At 45.4% G+C, this 19,578-nt stretch overlaps 1 protein-coding gene across 3 annotated transcripts in view; it reads left to right on the top strand.

Moving 5' to 3' along the window:
• PDZD2 (PDZ domain containing 2) overlaps positions 1-19,578 on the top strand; it is a 226,564-nt gene that overhangs the window by 172,347 nt on the left and 34,639 nt on the right. For 2 of the 3 annotated variants that reach the window (XM_084832043.1, XM_084832042.1), the window contains exons 6-14: positions 723-843; positions 2,148-2,293; positions 3,096-3,215; positions 5,237-5,351; positions 6,508-6,581; positions 8,322-8,541; positions 11,910-12,027; positions 13,453-13,585; positions 18,427-18,508. In XM_084832043.1, the coding sequence (XP_084688169.1) occupies positions 723-843; positions 2,148-2,293; positions 3,096-3,215; positions 5,237-5,351; positions 6,508-6,581; positions 8,322-8,541; positions 11,910-12,027; positions 13,453-13,585; positions 18,427-18,508 (1,129 nt within the window). Of the gene's footprint in view, positions 1-722; positions 849-1,553; positions 1,555-2,147; positions 2,294-3,095; positions 3,216-5,236; positions 5,352-6,507; positions 6,582-8,321; positions 8,542-11,909; positions 12,028-13,452; positions 13,586-18,426; positions 18,509-19,578 lie in introns of all 3 variants that reach the window. The other variant, XM_084832044.1, reaches the window with a different exon arrangement.

Raw genomic sequence — 19,578 nt, 5'->3', positions numbered from 1 at the left:
AAGAGGACAGAAGACTTTCCCAGCCCTACCTTGAGGTGCCACAGATTGAACCTTGGATCTCTTGCATGTAAAGCTGTGTGGTACAGCCCTATCCTCAATATATCTCCTGTTTGGCCCACAGTGGTCCTTGGGGCAGCTTACAATAATCAGCAACATTTTTTAAAAGCTAAGTAACATAACTAAATTATAACATAACCCTGCCAAAACACAATTCCTATCACCCCTGGCCATTGGCCATGACGGGAGTTGGAGTCCAACAACATCTAGAGTCCCCCACCCCTGGTATAACCACTATCCAGCATATAGAGTGCCTGTAGGTGATCTTGGGGCAACCCAGTGTTTTTCTCCCTTTTGCCATGCACAGAGATGGACCTGAAAATCATGACTTGACCCCCAAATCATCTGAAGTGCATAAAAATATATTGCTCCTTGCGCTGATGAAGCTTCTAGTATTTATAATTTTCCCATCTAGGACCACAGCTGCTTCTGTCATCTTGCAGTGAGTTCCTGTGTTCTAAACTGCAGTCCAAGGAGAAAGACAAGCAGATACTTTTCACGATTAGAAACCTCTCTGTAATTGTGCCACAGCAAGAGGTCCTACTTTGCCTGAGGTCTTAGTTTGTAGCTTCCTTAGGATAATGGTTAATCCTGCTGTGGAAATGACAACATATTCCAGCAACTTGGCTGGGTGTTTAAACATTTCCTTTTTCGTCCTCCGTCAGGTGACAGATATGACAGATACAGATGAGTCTCCAGATCCTGCTGGTGCAGAGGGGTCCAAAGAAAACTGCCAAAGCCCAACTCTGGGAGGAGGAATATTGAAGTACAGGAGCCGATCCCAGGGTACAGTTAATTTCATCCAATGAGTGAATAAAGATTGTGCTTTGAAGTGTCAAGACAAGCTGTATTCTGGCCTGGTGTACCCACAGGGAGCATAGCACAGGGGCAGAGCAGATGCTTTGCATGCACAAGGTGCCAGCCAGTGGCAGCACACACCAATCTCCTGCCACCTGAGATAGGAGGACATGTGTCCTCCTGCCTCTGTCCTCCTAACCATCTCCTCCTCCTCTCAATGCCTTGCTTTGAGGGGTCCTTGCTCTGAGTGCAGCACTGTGCCATAGAGACCACTTGCCCCACTTTGGCATAAGCAGTCTCCCGGGCCACCATGCCCACAATGCCTCGCTCCCAGTGACTAAAAGTGACTGAAGAACTGATTTAATTGGGACTGTATTGTATATTCCTGGAGAAGGAAGAAAATACAGCTATAGTATCAGCACTATTTGTCGTTAAAGAGAGACGGAAGAATGAGCTTTCTGTGCCTGCAACTTTATTTAAGGAAATTCAGTTCTTGCTCATTACTGCTGCACTACCAGCTCTTCTACACTCCTAGTTATAGCTGCTGCACAAGAGCAACCATCACGAAAATGGAGCTTACTCTCCTCCAACATAGTGGCAGGAAAAATGCAACCAATAGTCCATCGACCCCAAAAACTTCCTTAGAAAGCCATCAGGCTTAAAGTTAAAGGTGGGATCAGGTGGGCTTCCGTGGGGAGGGTGTTCTACAATGTTGACACCATGACTGTGAAGGCCCTGCCATGCATATCCTGACACTACTTCTCCATTGGTTGGGAAACCTGGAGCAGGACCTCTGATATTGATTGGAGTGTGTAGGATGGAATGCAAACATAGTCCTTATGGTAGCCAAGTCCCAGGCCTTTGGGGGCTTTAAAGCAACGAACCAGCATTTGGTTGGACTGGATACATAAACTACTTTTGGCAGTCCTAAATCTTTTAAGCTATACACAGCACACTTTGTTCATTGATAGTAACCTCCACCGCAATCCTTTAAACTCACTGCTGCCTAACTCTTAAGCTACTCTCCAGTAAGCATTCTGAAAAGAGTGGTGTGCATCTATCACTCCCATAATAAATTATTGCTACCCACTCAAATGCGGTGCGTTTGTGTATATATAAAGATAAAATTTATCATACTGTGTTTATATGATTTAGGAAATGTGCCCATCAATCATTTCTGAATGAGCATACAAAATGTTGAACGTAATGCACCTGGTTCCATCACAACTGACAGACGTTAAAAGATGCTTTGATATATGTATAATAAATGGCATCTCTGGGTTATCCCTTAGGCGCAGCAACTCGTTTAGAATCTGTGGGAGAAGATGATGAGTTGACAGTGGAAAATGGAGATGTGAATTATGAAATAGCAATGAAATATTCCCGAGGAGGGAGAAAACATTCTCTTCCACAGCACCTGGACACAGGAACCAGACAGGTGAGAGAGGGTGCAGAGTTTACTATGATTAAATGGCCACGTCATCCTGATTTTAGTCACTGTTTTAGCCTTGCTCGTTGTTGTGGGTTTGAAAAAAACGCAGAAAACACCCCCCCCCAACAAAAAAAGAACACTGTGCATGTGTGTGCTTGGGTGGGGCAGGGGAAGGAGCAGGGAAGAGAACACAGGAACAACCATCTCTCCTCAGGCAAGGAGGCCGTTCCTGCTCTCAACATCAGCCTTATGCCCTCTCTAGGAAAGCCCATCTGGTCCCAATACTGAATGCCTCACAGTGTCAAGCAAAAACCTGCCTTTTCAAAAAGGCCTTTGGAATCAGCTGGTTTTTATATATGCTGCTGATTTTCTAGTACTCGAGTAGCAGTTTCTCCACTTTTTTCTTTTTTGGTGGTTGCTGCTATCTTTACTCTGATAAAGTAAAGTGGCTAGGGCCACTCTACTCTACTTACTTAATTATCCTGTTTTGCTGCTGTTTGTCTTTTGGCTTATTGGTTTTGTAGTTTGATGTTGTCATGATTGTTGTGGAACACTATATGAACTCATTGAAGACAAAACAGCATAATGTTAAATAAATAATAATTATCTAAATAATTAATATTTCTATAACTTTAAATAAATACATAAATTTCAAGCTGAATAAAACTGCCAGATATTTGGGAAATGGAACAGAAAACGCACACAAAAAGGATGGCTATTTTGCGCGCGCGCACATACACACACACACACAAATGAAGCAAACACTTTTCACTCATCTCTAATTGTTATGACTACTTTATTTGCCCAGGAGTACCATATTGTTAAGAAATCCACCCGCTCGTTGAGTGCCGCTCAGGTGGAATACCCCTGGCGATTAACCCAGCCATCTATTATATCCAACATTGTCCTGATGAAGGGGCAAGGCAAGGTAAGAATATTTGTGTAGGGCCTATAGCTAGTGTGTCTGTCTGTGTGCATACACAGGTATATCTGAGCCTCCAGACCAGGGTTTGGCAACCATTTGGGCCCATGGGCTGATTTGGCAATTGGAGAAATTGTCCTGGGCACTACCACAAAATGGGAGGTGTGGCTAGTTACAAAGGACAAGTAGCCTGCCCAAAAGACTGAGTACAAGGCAGAGATAGGATCTGAGCCCCAACACGCTAAACTACTCCTTTGAACCTACAATGATCAGCACCAACAGAAACCTATTTTGCAGCAATCCCAGCTGCTGGTAAGAACATGTGTTAAAAAATTTTTTTTTAAGTGCGAGGGGTAAGGCACCTTGGCAGGCACCACAACAGCTGTCCGAGGGTGCGCTGGTGCTCGCAGGTACCGTGTTGCCTACCTCTGCTCCAGACCCGCAAAATATCTTGTGTCAAAATAAATGTGATATTCACAGTCGCTGCCATGAATCCTGACAAGGGAGCAGCAGTGTGGGTAGATGATTCTCAGCATTAAAGAAGTGGTGTTCATTCTTTTCCCCTGGAAGAGCAGGTTCACTTTTGGAGCAAGGGGTGCTCCTAAATCCAACTTTATCACTTCAGCGGCACAGAGTGCCTTTTATCCGTTTCGGCTGATTCACCAGCTGCAAGCATTCCTGAACTGGCAGAGCCTGGCCCTGGTGATGCATGCTCTTGTAACTTCCCCTGTGGATTGCTGTACTGCGCTGTACACAGGGCTGCCATTGAAGATGACTCAGAAGCGTCAATTAGTACAGGATCCAGCTGCCAGAATTTGAGCTGGTACTGCCTGGTTTGTCCATATCACTCCAAACTTAAAAGAATAGGACTGGTTGCACATTTGTTTCTGGGTGCGTGTACTTACCTTTAAAGTTCTACACAGCTTGGGACCTAAATACGTTAAGGAGACCTCTTCCCTTTCCTCAGCCTTCCCCAACCTGGTGCCCTCCAGATGGGTAGAATCTGGAGGGCACCAGGTTGGGGAAGGCTGAGGAAAGGGAAGAGGTCTCCTTAACGTATTTAGGTCCCAAGCTGTGTAGAACTTTAAAGGTAAGTACACGCACCCAGAAACAAATGTGTAACCAGTCCTATTCTTTTAAGTTTGGAGTGATGTGGACAAACCAGGCAGTACCAGCTCAAATTCCTTCCAGCATGCCTGTGTCTTAAATAGGGATAGGCAAACGTGTGATGTTCAAGCTTGTTGAGGTTCTCCAAATCCCTCCTCAAAGCTTGATTATAAGAACCACTATTCCATTTTTAGAATTGGTGCCTGAGTTTCCTTCACTCCCTCTTCCCTCCTCCTCTCCATTTCCTTTAGTGTCTTTTAGATTGTAAGCCTGTAGGCGGGGACTGTTTATCGACTATGTGTAAGTCGCTTTGGAAGCCTTTCTGGCTGAAGGGCAGGATAAAAATGCTTCATTAGCATCATCATCATCATGTAAAGTCATATAGATCAATTTGATTTCTAGCCCGCCTTTCAATCTAGAGGAATTCACAAGGCGGCTTACATAAAATACTAGAACATGATTGGGTAGTATCCAGGGGTGGCACAGTGCTAGCGCTAATGACATCACACTAGCATTGGTTTACGCTAGTCCGATGACCTTAGCGCTAGTGCTGCACCACCATCGGAAACTACCCTTAAACATTGGCCTGCTTCTACCCCTCTGATGCGTGGCATCGTTCTAGGATAGTATATTCTTCCTTTCCCCTAAGACTGTAGGATTCTCTCTCTCTCTCTCTCTCTGCTCTCCAAAGGCCATGTCTAGGTGTGCCCCTGAATGTATCTCTTGGGCATACTGAGTGCTCATTCATGCAGATGCTGTCTTAAAGGTAGCCATTGTTTTTTGGCTTTGAGAATAGATTTGACAAAAGTAAGCAGTAAACAACTTCACTTCCACCATTTTGTGTAGCTTCACTTTTCATATTGGATACTTGATAAGTAACCCTAATATCTCCACCACTCCCTCCCTGCTGTACACTGCAGGGTCTTGGATTCAGCATTGTGGGAGGGCAAGATTCTGCACGAGGACGCATGGGCATTTTTGTGAAGACCATTTTCCCAAATGGAGCTGCAGCAGCTGATGGCAGATTAAAAGAAGGTATTGTAGCAAATAACATATCTCTGCCTGCTCAACTGCTTGCCAAGCAGTCATTTTTTATCATCTGGAAAGACATTGCCTGCATTTAAATGGCTGTATCTCCATTTAATAAACTGATATATGCATAAGCCTTTTGCCTGCCCACAAAGCTTCTTTCATCCTCCTTTTGTAGCACTGGTGTACAGCAATCAAACCAGGAAGTTTGATTAACCATAACTTCCCATTTTATCCAAATCAGGAAACTATGGTAACTAGGTTTGGAACAAGCCAGGATCTTAAACCAACTTCAAACTGTGGTTTAAGATCCTGGCTTATTTTGAACCTGGTAAACATTGGCATGGTTTTTACGTAACAAGAAGCCACCGTGGGTGAATTTCCCTGCAGGGCTTCTGTTGTGTTTGACCCATGGCTTTCAAACTCTTAGGGCTGGGCTGTGGGTAGCCATCTGGGGTGAGCCAAGAGCCATGAACTACTTCTGAGTACTTCACAGTACTCCACCTGCAGTTCAATGATTCACTACACAGGAGAGCTGCACACAGATCCGGTAGCTCCTGATACAAACTTTCTACCTTTGGGGAACTCTTTCCACACAGACTAGTCTTCCTAAGAAATACTGGCCATGGAATTCTAGGCCACGTTCTAGGGCTCACATGCAGTTCATGCATGGTGCGGGCCAGGCACTGAGCATTACCCTGTGTGAACTGAAAGTGCCCCCTAGAACACATGTAAACTTCCCCTTAGGCCTGTGCATTGATGGAGAAGATGAAGACTGGTAAGTAAGTAGTTTTTAGGTAAACTCTTTAGGCAGATTAAGATTAAGTACTTTTAGGCAGATTTACCCACTATTACCAATCCTCTCATTGAGGAATCCCTGCTAAACTCCCAAGGAACCCCAGCATTCTCTGGAGCACACTTGGGAAACCACTGGGTTACAGTAAATTGTATATCTAACGGAAGTCCAGGTTAAAAGTTATAGTTGTGGCACTTTTTAACATATGCCAGTTCACCTTTGTATTAACAAAGGCAATAGGAACACGTGGAAATAAATCAAAAGCAGTAAAAGAAACACGAAAGAGCCAAGGATTGTTTATATTTCTAAGAACAGCACTTTATTTCTTGTCTAAATGCTGATGTGGATTTTGCCTTTGATTACCAGGAGATGAACTCCTAGAAGTTAATGGAGAATCTTTACAAGGGCTGACCCATCAGGAGGCCATTCAAACATTTAAGGTAACAGAACTACAGATGGGGCCTCTCAGCGGTTCTAGAGACCCAGCTGTAGCATCACTCTGGGGAATTGTAGGAAATTTAAACAGTGGCTCCCAGACCCAGCACTGATTGGAGTGCTGTATTGTTTTAAAGGGGGCCCCAGGTCATTCGTCAGCAATGAGCCCTATGAGTACCCTGGCAGCTCCCCAAGGAGCAAGGTGAGGGGTGCCATTTTGGGATAGTTTCCCATGCAAAAAAAATCCTTGCAAATGAGTGGGGGGGGGAACCTAGCACATCAGGGAGAAAGTTTCTATCCTGACCAGTTTCTTGCTGTGTAGTTTGCTAGAGAGGTTGTTGTGGGACTTTAACCAGGGGGTACATTAAAAAATGTGCACTCAAAATCTGTTGATGACATAACATGATGTTCTGCCACCTCAGAACTCTGTTACATCATTACTACCTCATTCTGCTGCCTGTGTGGGCCTAAATCCCCCACATGATAGGCAAACGTTCACCACCAACAAACTATAAGCCATCAGTTCATTCTGAAACATTGGTGGTGTTAACACAATAAAATGTGTGTGGTAGAAAAATATCCCCCCTAACACCACTTCTAAATTTAACCAGCAGTCCAGTGATGGGATCAGTGATCAGTTTTGCTGTGGAAATGTCGCATTTTCACATCATTCTACCATGGTTACTTTGGCAGGGGAAGCAGGGAAGTGGGGATGAACCATAATTCAGCAGTAGAGCTAGGGATGTCTGTCACCGGGAAATCCATGTCTTTTTTGGCTCAACAGAGTTCTGTGGCATGCCTGACTTGGTTTGTATTTGTGGGCTGAGCCACGGTTTTTCTCTCGAACTCTGGGAAACTTTTGCATATTTTTTGTGTGTCACGCATGCTCTAATTTTCAGAAATAGAGATTTGCGCAAATTAGAGCTGCAATTTGTGCAAATTTGTGAAATCTGCACAAATCGTGGCCAAAAATTTGTGCAAATTACACAGATTTGCACAAAATTCAGCTGTAATTTGCTCAAATTAAAAAAAATACAGGAAACTGATTTGCTGCAGAATGAGTTGGGATCCGCAGCAGAAAACTGAGCGAAGTCCGCAGGGCTGAGCCAAGGAAAGCTCATCAAGCTCTACCCCCCAGACAGATTCCTCCAACATCCCTACATAAAGCACACGCTTTGAATGCAGAATGTCCCTGGCATCTCCAGTTTAAAAAGGATCATGTAGCAGGTGATAGGAATAATGTCTGAGTTAGACCTTGGAGAGCCACATCCTCCATGGTATGGAATAGACAATACTAGGCTAGGTGATCCAGTGGTTTGACCAAATATAAGGCAGCTTCCTATGTTTTTGGTAGATATACCCCTAGTACAATCAAAATTCAAGCATGTCAAATATAGTTCAATTTCTGTTGGCTGCCTTTTTTCATGGTTCAGTCTTAGTTCCACCATATGAGGGCTGCATTGAGATCAAGGAAGGGGAACATGTGGGCCTTCAGAAGTTGTTGGACTGCAACTCCCATCAGTGCAACTCCCATCAGTCCTAGCCGGCGTCACCAGTGGTGAGGAATGATGGGAGTCCAACAACATCTGGAAGGCCACAGGTTTCCCATTGAATAAGGAGCCATGCTGCCCTGCCACAGCTGGCGAAATTGGCTCATCCTTTCATCAGTGCTGTTTGGATGCTATTTGCATTTCACTGGGGGACAATAATGATAAAGATAACAAACTGTACTGTTGCTTCTTTAGCAACTCAAGAAAGGTGTGGTGACCCTCACAGTACGAACCAGACTTCGCAGCCCAAGCCTTACCCCGTGCCCAACTCCGACATTACTGAGCCGATCCAGCTCCCCCAGTTCTTGTGCCAGTGGAGCCTTACCTGGCTGTGAAGATGCAGAGGTTGCTGCCCCAAATCGTAAGGGGCCTGGGCCAAAAGACAGGATCGTCATGGAAGTGACTCTCAGTAAAGGTTTGAGGAAACCCGACTACTCTTTATCCGGCTAAACTGAGAACCGTTTCCCAAAAGGTTGTGGAGGGTCAGGGGAACCTTGTAAGCAAAGTTTTAGGGGAAAGAACAGGAACATGGTTGCTTCCATGTGCTGTGAAGTACTGCAACTAGCACTGCAAAACAAGTTGGTTTAAATCAACTTTGCTGAGGTGCCCTGTGTGAAGGAGCTGAGGTGAAGACACCATTACACCAGCTCTCATGAATCACTTCAGAGTTCTTTCTTCCCCCATGTTTAGAAAAACTAAACATATCCATATGTGGGAGGGGTTTTTTAATGTTTATTTCACCTTCTTGAGTGTGTCTGTGTGTGTTTAGTATTTTAAAATTCTGTTTTTCAACCTGTTCCCTTCTTTCTTTCCTGGTTTTTATATATTAAAATGTTTTTAAACTACAGTCTGGATACCAAGATAGTGTAAAAGAGCATGGCCAAAATTATTCATACAAAATATAATATGCAATAAGCCATGCCTTCTTTCCCCCTCTTTCTTCATGGGCCCCTTTATTATTTTAGTTTTTTAAAACTGTATTAATAGAATTGTTGTATCTTAAAGGAACTCTGACAAAAACTAAATAAATGCAAATCTAACAAACAAACAAGCCCATGAGAATGGAATCAGTTCAAATCTGGTTTAAATTTGTACTGTATGACCATATAACCCTAGTCTATCTTCGCCAAGAATTTTCACTGGAACCATTTACATATAAGCATTCACAGTTTATTTAATTATTTAAAGTCTGGGAGCAAGAACTGTACGTTTCACTTAGGAGGTTGACAAGAAAAGGCTTTGTAATGGGGTTTCTGTTATTTCAATTTGCTCTGGGGCATACGTGCATATGGGAAGGGGCGGCGGGAAAGAGATGAACATGAAGAAGTCAAATGCTTAAATGGACCTCTGTGAAATTCTTTCAGTCCCCACTGGCTTCCAGCAGGCCTGTTCTGTGGGAAATCCCAAGACAGACAGACAAACAGATAGTACACTATCTAACTACAAGTATAAATGAGATGTTAAAGCACACGTGAGCAACCCACAGCCTAGGGGAGCCTTCAGTATGGCCCACAGTGGCGGTGAGGGAAGGCCCCACCACCAAATCAGCCCCCTCCCCCAGCTTATGTGATCATGGGGCTGCAGGGAGACTGAGTTATGTGGGAAGGACTAACACACGGGGAGGGAAGGGTTAACTCTCTTCATGTGCCAGTGCTTCCCATGAGAGTGCGGGTGTGAGGGAGGGAGGGAAAGGCTATGGCCTGGTTTACACTTAACAAGAAGGCACCGTGGGTGAACTTCCCTATGGGGCTTCTTGTTTCAGTGACCATTTTGAATATTTGGAGCACGGCGGGGGTGCACCATAGCTTCTCGTTGCATGCAGACCCGGAAGGGGGGGGGGTTGCTGGGTGGTTGACAGTCCAACCCTAAAACAGTCCATAGGTTCTACGTGGTTTGTCAGCTGCCCCAGCACCTCCTTGCCAGGATCGCACGTAACGAGAAGCTGTGGCGGTGGGCGCTTGGATTGCTAGCATGGTGTCCACGGGCACCACAACTCACTGTGGCTAATAAGCCAAGGTGGGCTGCAGTGATCGTGCAAACCAGGTCTGTGTGTGTGACTGCATGAGGGGTGTGGGGGTAGCGTGCATGTGAATGGGATAAAAGCTGTCTGCATGTTTCGGGGGGGGGGGAGTGGAAAGCTAGCCCTCGCAGCCCCTGCTACCAGCCCAGATCCTAGCCAGTACCAGCTCTAGCCATGGCCACTGGCATATGGGCCCCTATCCACTGCTATATATAGCCCTCAGGGGCAAAAAGGTTGCCCATCCCTGTGTTAAGGCAAGGTTTTCGCCTCCCCCTAAATTGTTTATTTTTATTTCACAAATACAGTATTTTATTGTATTAAAATATTTATATCCCACCTTTCCACAAAACAAAAACCATAAATCAGCAGGGCCCACCTGACCATTACACGGACTGATGCACCTACATCAGGTGGTGGAGTGCGAGGAGGGGCAAATTGTGCCCCTCCCACCAGGAAGGCCCATCGGCCTGTCCTCTGCTGTGGCATTTGCTGCAGCAAGAGAGTGGCTGGTAGGGCTCTCTGGAGAGCCAGCTGCCGCCCCATCGTGCACCCCCTCCTTCCCCTTATTGCAGCTGCAGGTCTTGTGAGAGTTTGGCCAGGCCTCATGAGACATTGAGCAAGCTCTCGTGAGAGTCCGGGTGAGCTCTTGCAAGAGCCCAACTGCTGGGAAGGGGCAATGGAAGCTGGGATCGTGGTGGCAGTAGTGCGTGTTCTCACCTCAGGCAGTGAGATACCTTGGGCCAAGGCTGATAATCAATAAAGGCTATCACCATAGAAGTATACATGGACAAGAGCAGTCATCACAGCCATCCTCTATTCTTGTCTCCACTGTTGTTAGATCTGGCTCCTGTTGATTTGAGAGCAGAGTGAGGTGAGGCAAGAAGAGACCAAGGCAGATCAGGGAAAGATGGCAACAGCCATCTGTAGCCACCAAGGAACACCTGAACAGAGTCTCCTAATTGCTCAGACTACTGAGCAAGCCTTACCCAGAAGTCTTTGTAGGGGCAGGAAATGCCACCTGATCCACTCTGGCCTCTTGGACTGTCTGGTCTCTCTGCATTTCCCTCCTGTAGTCAGTGGTTCACATGCTGAATCCCTGTCTGATACCCCTGGTTACCAGTTCAGCACCCCCAGTGTAGGGATGGGTGATCAAGCGATGTTCGAGGACGCGAGGATTCTCCGAACATCGTCTTGCTGCTCATCTCCTGCCCAATTCCCATTTGCATTTGTGATCACTGCTTGCTTTGCACGAATGGAAAACATGCGCAAATCAACCAGGTATCAAACAGGAAATCTGCGCAAATCTCCCAGAATTTGCACAAATCTCACAAAATATGCACGAATCTCCTGAAGTTTGTGCAAATTTTCCAATTTGCACAAATTTCCTCCATAGACTAAAACAGGGCTGATTCTGTCTGCTGAGGAAATGTGTGCAAATTATGAAATTTGTGCAAATCAAACTGGGAATCAGGAACCAGGCAAACGCAAACATGTGTTCAACAATTTGTGAATATTTTTGGTGGATTGTGCTCGCATTCAGGGCTTCAAATAGGACACATTTGCTTGTTTTGTGAGCAAAAATGCAATTCTCATACATCCCTACCTTGGTGATCATGAGTCCTGACTTGGGGTTGGTTTTGCCTTTCTCTCAGCCCTCTTATCTGTAAAGAACAGTTCTTAATATGTACTAGCATCTCTGGTTATTTTTGTCAGGAAGAGCGAGCTTAAACTGTTCTTGATCTTTGCTCTTCATTTCATCACAGAACTAGGTGTTGGGCTGGGCATTGGCGTTTGCTGTCTCACGTTGGAGAATAGCCTCCCAGGTATCTATATTCACAGCCTGGCCCCAGGATCTGTAGCTAAGATGGACGGAAGGTTAAGGTTAGTCCTGAATGTAACAGCAACAATTATATGAGTGTCTGGTTTTTTTCAGTGTGCTGTATGTGTGTGCATTGTTGTTGTCGTCATTGGGAGTGCAAAGGGGAACAGAAGACTCCGTGCCCCTAGCTGCTGCCATGAGCCACTTTTCCTTTTCAGAACGTATCTCTCAATGGTGGGGAGGGCTTGCAGCAGGGCCCCTGTTAAGTCCTAGACATCCCTATAAGCCTGCACAGATGAAGTTTCTGATGTTGGGAGCCCTGGGAATGGCATTGCCTATGGCCCCTGAGGGCCCAGGACACAGCATGCATGGTCATGGTGGCATCTATGGCTTAATGGCAGCCCCACCATTAGTTCTCACCACCACCAGATAATTTGGGGGCAGGGAAAGGGAAGGGATACAGCAAGCAGGGGAGGGAAATGACAATAAGACCATGCTGAGCCCCGGACTCAGACTCTTAAGGACTCAGGGCAGGGGTGTTGAATTGCAGAAATCCACATTTGAACCCCCCCCCATTTTCAAGGTCAAAACCCATCAACACATCTCTGCCAAAATGTATTAGGTGGCTTTCGGCTGTTCTCTCAGCCTTCCTTCCCCAAACATCTGCAGTATGGGAGTAATCACAGTGACCTGCCTTACAGAATTGTTGTTGGGTTTACTGCGATAATGAACGGGAACTACCTTGAACTCTCAGTGCCTATTAATCAATTAGGCTCAATATGTCTAAACCAGGGGTGGGCAACCTTTTTGCCCCCAAGGTTGCATGTACATGCGCGCGCGCACACACACACACACATGTTCGAAGTGGGGGCTAACCCATGATCTTCTTTGTTTCTGTCCCTTGACAACTTTTCAAATCATCTTTTGCTTCTTAAAAATACGTGGCCATAAACTAGACAAAGTATGATTATATGGACCTGCCTTAACTGAGTTGGACCATTAGTCCATCTTGTGCATTCTTGTCTATTCTGATTAACAAGGGCTCTCCAGATTAAGACAAAAATAGGACCAGTGGAGGCTGTGAAGCACCTTGAACAGCTCCTTTAGAGTTATGGCTGGTTCTGACTGAAACCCGGAGCAGATCCACTGCTCCACTGACATCGGAGCCACCAGCCTCCGCTGAATGGGACAGAGCAAACTTAAGGTTGAGCATATGCCAAAGCGAGACAGAGTGAAATCTGATCCATCCATCCCTATCTCCAGCTAAATCTCAGGGGTGGGGTGGGGTGGGGGTTGGGATAGCTTTGCTTAAAATGGGAGAGCTACAATCAAGATTGACTGTACTGTGCTACATTGACCATTCATCCACTTTTGAATAAGGCAGCACCTCCTATGCACAGTTGTAGCCTGTTTCCCACCCTGTAAAAATCCTAGTGCTACATGTCAGCTGAATATTTATATTAAACTGGATATCTTTGTTTCCTTAGCCGTGGTGATCAGATCCTGGAAGCAGATTCGGTCAGTTTGCGTCATGCAGCTCTGAGTGAGGCGTACGCCATTTTGAGTGAATGCGGCCCAGGCCCAGTTAGCCTTATCATTAGCCGCCATCCTAATCCAAAGGTATGCATAGAATATCATCGAACAGAATGTACTGATTTAGCCCAGAGACGGTATCAGCCAAAGGTAAGGAGAAAAATATATCAGTCATGCAGCCTGGGCTAAGCACTGACCTGCAGCCTTGTACCCTGAACTGTCCGAAATGGGCGTACATGTCGAAACCTTCTGTTGCAATGGGACATCCATGCATCTTGCTTGGAGAGTGTTGCTAAGCTTAATTCCTAAAAGTTCCACTTTGGAGGATTGTTTATGAGCGGGTTATTGGATGACCCCATTCAAATCAAGGGGAAATGAATGATTCAAGTCATTCTGTTTTTTAAAATAGCATAATTTTATTCATTCATTTCATTTCTATAGTGCCCAATAGCCAAAGCTCTCTGGGCACAAAAATTAAAACCAAAAAGCACACAGTAAAACAATATAAAATATAAAAGCATTAAAACCACAATATAACAATACAACCAGAATAAAACCTAGCAGCAAAGCAGAAATTTAAAAAACAGATTTAAAACAGCAAAGCTAAAAGTCTGGAAAGCTAAAATGCTAAAATGCCTGGGAAAATAAAAAGGTCTTCACCTGGCGCCAAAAGGAATACAATCTAGGTGCCAGGCAAACCTTACCTGGGAGTTCATTCCACAGCTGGGGTGCCACAGCAGAAAAGGCCCTCTTCCTAGTATCCACCAGCCTTTCTTCCTTTGGCAGGGGCCTACGGAGAAGGGCCACTGAGGTTGATCTTAAGGTCCAGGCAGGCACATATGGGAGCAGGCAATCCTTCCTTTTAATTTGGTGTTTTAATCTTTTATCCTTTTACTGTTTTATTTCTTCTGTTAACCACTTCGAAATCTGTTCTAGATATGGAGCGGTATACAAATGTTGTAAATAAATAAATAAGGGGAAGTGCTGCTACTGATTTTGATTAGTGGTTTTCAACCTCTATCTCACAATCTATATTTATTTATTTTGTTGTTACATTTATATCCTGCCTTTCATCCAAGGAGACTGAGGCAGCATGCGTGATCCTCCCTCTCCCCACTTTACCCTCACAAGAACCCTGTGAGATAGGTTAGGCTGAGAGACATTGACTGGCCCAAAGTCACCCAGTGAGCTTCCTGGCAAAATGGGGACTAGAACCTGGGTCTCCTATGCCCTAGTCCAACACTCTAACTACTATACATCACTGCCTTTCAATCTAGAAATCAGTATGCCAGCGATCACCTTTGGAGCCCTAAAGAGCCTGGGCCCTGCCAACCTCAGAGAGCCGCTTCAGCCATGTTTTCCTCTCTGTCCTTTATGATCTACAGTTGTAGCCCTTGTCCTTTGTCCCTTCGTGTGCTAAAGTGAGATAGATGTTAGGGCATGGATGGAGAAGAGCCTTTTCTGTGTTGGCACTGACATTTTGAAAAAATAAGGGGGAGGCAGGCCCGAGACTGGCATAGCTATTTCTTACGTGACGATGGCCCATCGTGTTTTGAGCAGTGTTCTTCTTCAGGTGCAAAGCGTGATACAGAACCATGAAGTGGGATTGGGTGTGGTAGCTCAGCCTTCCCCATCCTGTTGCCCTCCAGATGTATTGGACTGCATGACCATCCTGGGAGTTGCGGTCCTACACAACTGGAAAGCGACATGTTGGGGAAGGCTGTTCTAGGCGATCTAGTCCAGCTGCCAGCTCAGTGCAGGAAATCCAGAACGAGGGTATCCCCAACATGTGGCTGTGCAATCTGCTTCAGTGGGGGTGGTGGCTGTGGTGTCAGTGGGGCGGTGAATCCACTCCAGGTTTCGGTCAGAACCAGTCAGAACTCCAAAGGGTTATCCTTCATCTAAGAAGTGGCTACTCTTGAACACCAGCATGACACTGCTGCTTTTCCCTTGGTGTTTTTATGCGGCCCCTGTCTTTCTCCTACTTATGAAGGAGAACATCTTCCCCAGGGAATTCCTTCAGGCCTATTCCCATAGCTTGTTCTGCTCATAAGTGAAGACCATGGTATTTCAGAGTCTCTTGTGTTTTAGAGTGGACAGTTTTCATTACTTCGCTCCTATTGTTCTAGATCAGGTGTAGGCCACCCCCAGGCCTCCAGATGTTAGGGACTACAACTCCAATAATCCTTGGGCATTGGCCATGCTGTCTGAGGCTGACGAGAGTTGTAGTCCAAAACATCTGGAGGGCACCAGGTTGCTTGTCCCTGTTGTAGATCATATATATTAAGATTTTATCTCTTTGTTGTACTTTTAGGTGTTATTTTGGGTGTTGTTTTCATCTTGTAAGCCAATCTCTGTACAATCTTTCAAAAAAGTGACACACACACACACATCTAAAAGGCATCCTTTAAATGTGCATGTTTATAGCTAATCTACATTCCATCAGACAGATTGTTTTTGTTACCAAATTACCTGGTATTCTGGGTTTTTATGTACTCCCAAAACCAATTCCCACAAAATATATTTTTTCTTTCTTCCTTGTTATTCTGAGTGAATGTGACACTGAAACCTTGTTTAAACTGCTGAGTTTGCTTGGGGGTTCATTCAGCTCCTCTCTCTTCAAAGTGGTTCAGATTTCTGATGTGCCTTGATGCCTAATTTAATTCTCAAAAAATGCATTGAATTTACACTGGCATCACAAACCAGGAGAGGTGGATTTGAGTTTCAGTTCCTTTGCACATCTAAATATTATATATTGTTTCTCAGAGGCAAAAGTATTCAGGGCTTGGGTGGTAATTAAAAAAATAATCATTTGATCGCTGATCACAGCAATTGTTTTTTCACTTTTTAAAAAATAAAACAGAACTAAAATACCCACCCATGTTTTTTTTAATTAAAATGTATATCAAACTGTACAAAATAATGAATAGACAGACAATCTATAAAAATAAAAGAGGAATGTATGTCTATCTGTTCGTCTGTCTGTCCATGCCATAGCTCCAAGACCATGAAACCTAGAAATTTAGCATGCGTACTAAGGGGACCCTATGGGTGTACACCTCAGGTTTATTTTGTTTTTAAAATGCATTCGTTAGTTTTCGTTCATTCATTTAAATGTGTCCATGTAGTAGAAGCTTGCAGTAACATCTTCGGCCACTAGGGGCAGACCTCCCTAACCAGCACATAGCCTTGCAGTCCATACAGGTTGAAGCCAGGAGAGGTGAGCACCTTGAGGGACATTATGTGCCTGCCCCCTGCTTTGGGGCATTCCCCCTCACCTTGGCAGGGGCCATGCGCAAGGGTGCCGGAAGGCGTGGCTTCACTCAGATGGGTTGGCCCAATGGGTTCAGCTCTGGTAGCTGCATACGTTTGCTTGAAGGCCTCACTGGATCAAACTAAGGGCTATTCCAGCCTGTGCAAAGCCAGGTCTATTCACCAGTTTAAAAGAAACAAAAGAAAGTAAGCGAATAGATACTCAGTCATTGATCTCACAACTGACTCCAGGTTTGAGGGGGCCCTGAGCAAAGTGTCCTAGGTGGATCCCCTCTTCTGTCAATGGGTAACACTCCAAGTAGTGCTGGGGCGCTGGACCTAAGCACCCGTTTAATATCCCACAATGCCCCAGAGTGATGTTAGGTCAGGGGCGCTCTTGGAAATTAAAAGGGGGTCTCAATGTGGCCTCCTGGAACTGCTTTGGAGTGCCAGGTCTGGGGGAAAAAATTAAGGGGACAGGGCAGGACAGGCACCCAGGCAGCTTCCCAGTCATGCCAGGTGCTGACCCTGGCCATGATTAGGGATGGTGGAGAATTCCACCATGGACTACAATGCGGCCGGATTCAAAAGAATCCGGCCCCCTGGAGTCCGTGGCAGAACGGAAGACTTACCTCTGCCTCCCCGTGGAATCCTCTTCAGCCGGATCCCCCGGCTCCGGATTGCCAGCGATACGGCTGCCATGCTGTATCGCTGGCTGAAGGGACTGACTGCCGACGCAAATGGCATCCAGGATGTCATTTGCAGCCGTAAAGGCCTTAGTTTAAGGTAAATGCAGCCATAAATGGCTGCATTTACCTTAAACTAAGGCGTTTACGGCCACAAATGGCGTCACAGATGCCATTTGCGGCCACAGTCAGTAGTTCCCTTCAGCCAGCGATACAGCATGGCGGCCATATCACTGGCACTTCGGAGCTGGCCGGCAGCTCCACAGAATCGCTGCAGAGTGGAGCTGGCCAAAGAGGATTCCAGGGGGAGGAATGGATCGCCTCCCCCCACCCCAATGGACCCCCCCCCCCGTCCTGGACTGGCAAGTAGGGAATTCATACATCCTTGGCCTTGATTGATCTTTTTATGTGTTTTGCAATCTAGCAATCAATGGTAGCTTTTTGTCAGTTTACAGTTTCATAATCTTATGCTTCCTTCAGTGTTTCATGAATGCATCTGGACTGAGGTATTGGATAATATGCAAGATTAATTAAATGAAATTACCAATTATTTTAATTGTGTGACAGTTGTACCTTTTACATGTGACAAATTGTTAAATGGAACACTATATATCTGCCATTTCAGTCGTCTGCGTCTCCAGATACTGGGAATTAACAGCAGGTGCATATTGGCTTCCTGCCGTGCTTATTATCTTCCCTGTAGCATCTGGCTGGCCTCTGTTTGTAGGTTCCAGAGGATCCTGAACTAAATGGATACTCGGTCTAATCAAGCGTAATGCGCATATGCTCTTTTGCGAAAAGTAATGGCAGAAGACTTGTTTCAAGGTCACCTAAAAATTATCTGTGTCGTACAGCCAGCACCCAACTCTCAAGGTTCTAGTCTGTAGTATTTCTACTCAGACCTGTAAAAACAAACAAGTATAAACCTTGAAGTGAGCATCTTTTATCATTTACAGCATAAACATTTTTATCCCTTTTCGACACTGTTAGGTTTCTGAACAGGAGATGGATGATGCTATAGCACGAACCACTCAGAGAGAAAGCAAGGACGCTGCTTCCCCTCATGCTACAGGTACCAGCTCATTTGCTTTTAACATCTTGTCAAATCTGGCTCTTGTGATCTACAGCATAGTTATACCCATTGACAGTGGAGGCTGGTGGCTCCAACGTCAGTGGGGCAGTGAATCTGCTCCGGGTTCCAGTCAGAACTCTAAAGGAACTATCCAAGGTGCTTTGCACCTTGGATAGCTCCTTTAGAGTTTTGACTGCTTCTGACAGACACTGACATTGAAGCCACCAGCCTCCACTTTCCATAGAGATTTTGTTCTGTGTGTATTCTGTACAAAGGAGGGTCAAATTCTGTTTCCAGAATTAATTAGGGCAAAGTAAGGAGACTGAAGGGTGTTCAGTTGTAACTGGGTCTGCCTTGGAGACCCCTTATACTGGATCTGATCAGTTACTGCCTCAGCATAGTAGCTCATAAGATTAGCTGTTAGAATCTCATCTGTTCAAAATATCTTATATGGTTGGTAAGATGTGGAGGTCTTCTTAGAGAGGTGGGCGGCCATCCTCCCTGTGTGCTGTGATAATACGTAACATTCTATAATAGCCAGTTCTACCATTTTGTTACATTTCTAGCTCTTCTATGCCATTTAGAGTCTGTGCTTTCCATTCATATTGTACTGGAATAAAACAGGGTGAAAATATTAACTCAGACAATATTTTGAATCACAAACTGAGTGTGTAAACTGATTAGAGGCATCATGAGCATTTGTCCGGGCTGCTCGACTAGGTGAAAAGCCCTGTTTGAATGCTCAAGTTACAGCCCAGTCAAGACAGACAAAGCCCCCCTGCCCCCCCGCAAACCTTGATTGGGTTTGAAATTACTCTCACCCCATCCCTCTTCTGCTGCTCAGCACAGAGAGGAGGGGTGGGCGACTTCAGGAGGCCCAGGGAACATTTTCACCCCCTGCCCTATGGAGCACTACACAGTGCCAAAAACATCAAATCTAACTTGTTTGCTCTGGACACCATTTTATTGTTTAAAAAACCTTTTAAAAAAAGGTTTTTGGGGGGATGGGGGGCAGTGGGGGTGGCAGGGGCCACACTGGGGGGGCAGCAGGGGGGCAGCTGCATGTTGCC

This window comes from Heloderma suspectum, chromosome 2 (assembly GCF_057233095.1).
Source record: "Heloderma suspectum isolate Gila_16-S chromosome 2, 16-S_ref, whole genome shotgun sequence".
Taxonomy (NCBI): Eukaryota; Metazoa; Chordata; class Lepidosauria; order Squamata; family Helodermatidae; genus Heloderma; species Heloderma suspectum.
The sequence above is the reverse complement of the archived record's forward strand: the minus strand, read 5'-3'. Positions and strand labels throughout refer to the sequence as shown.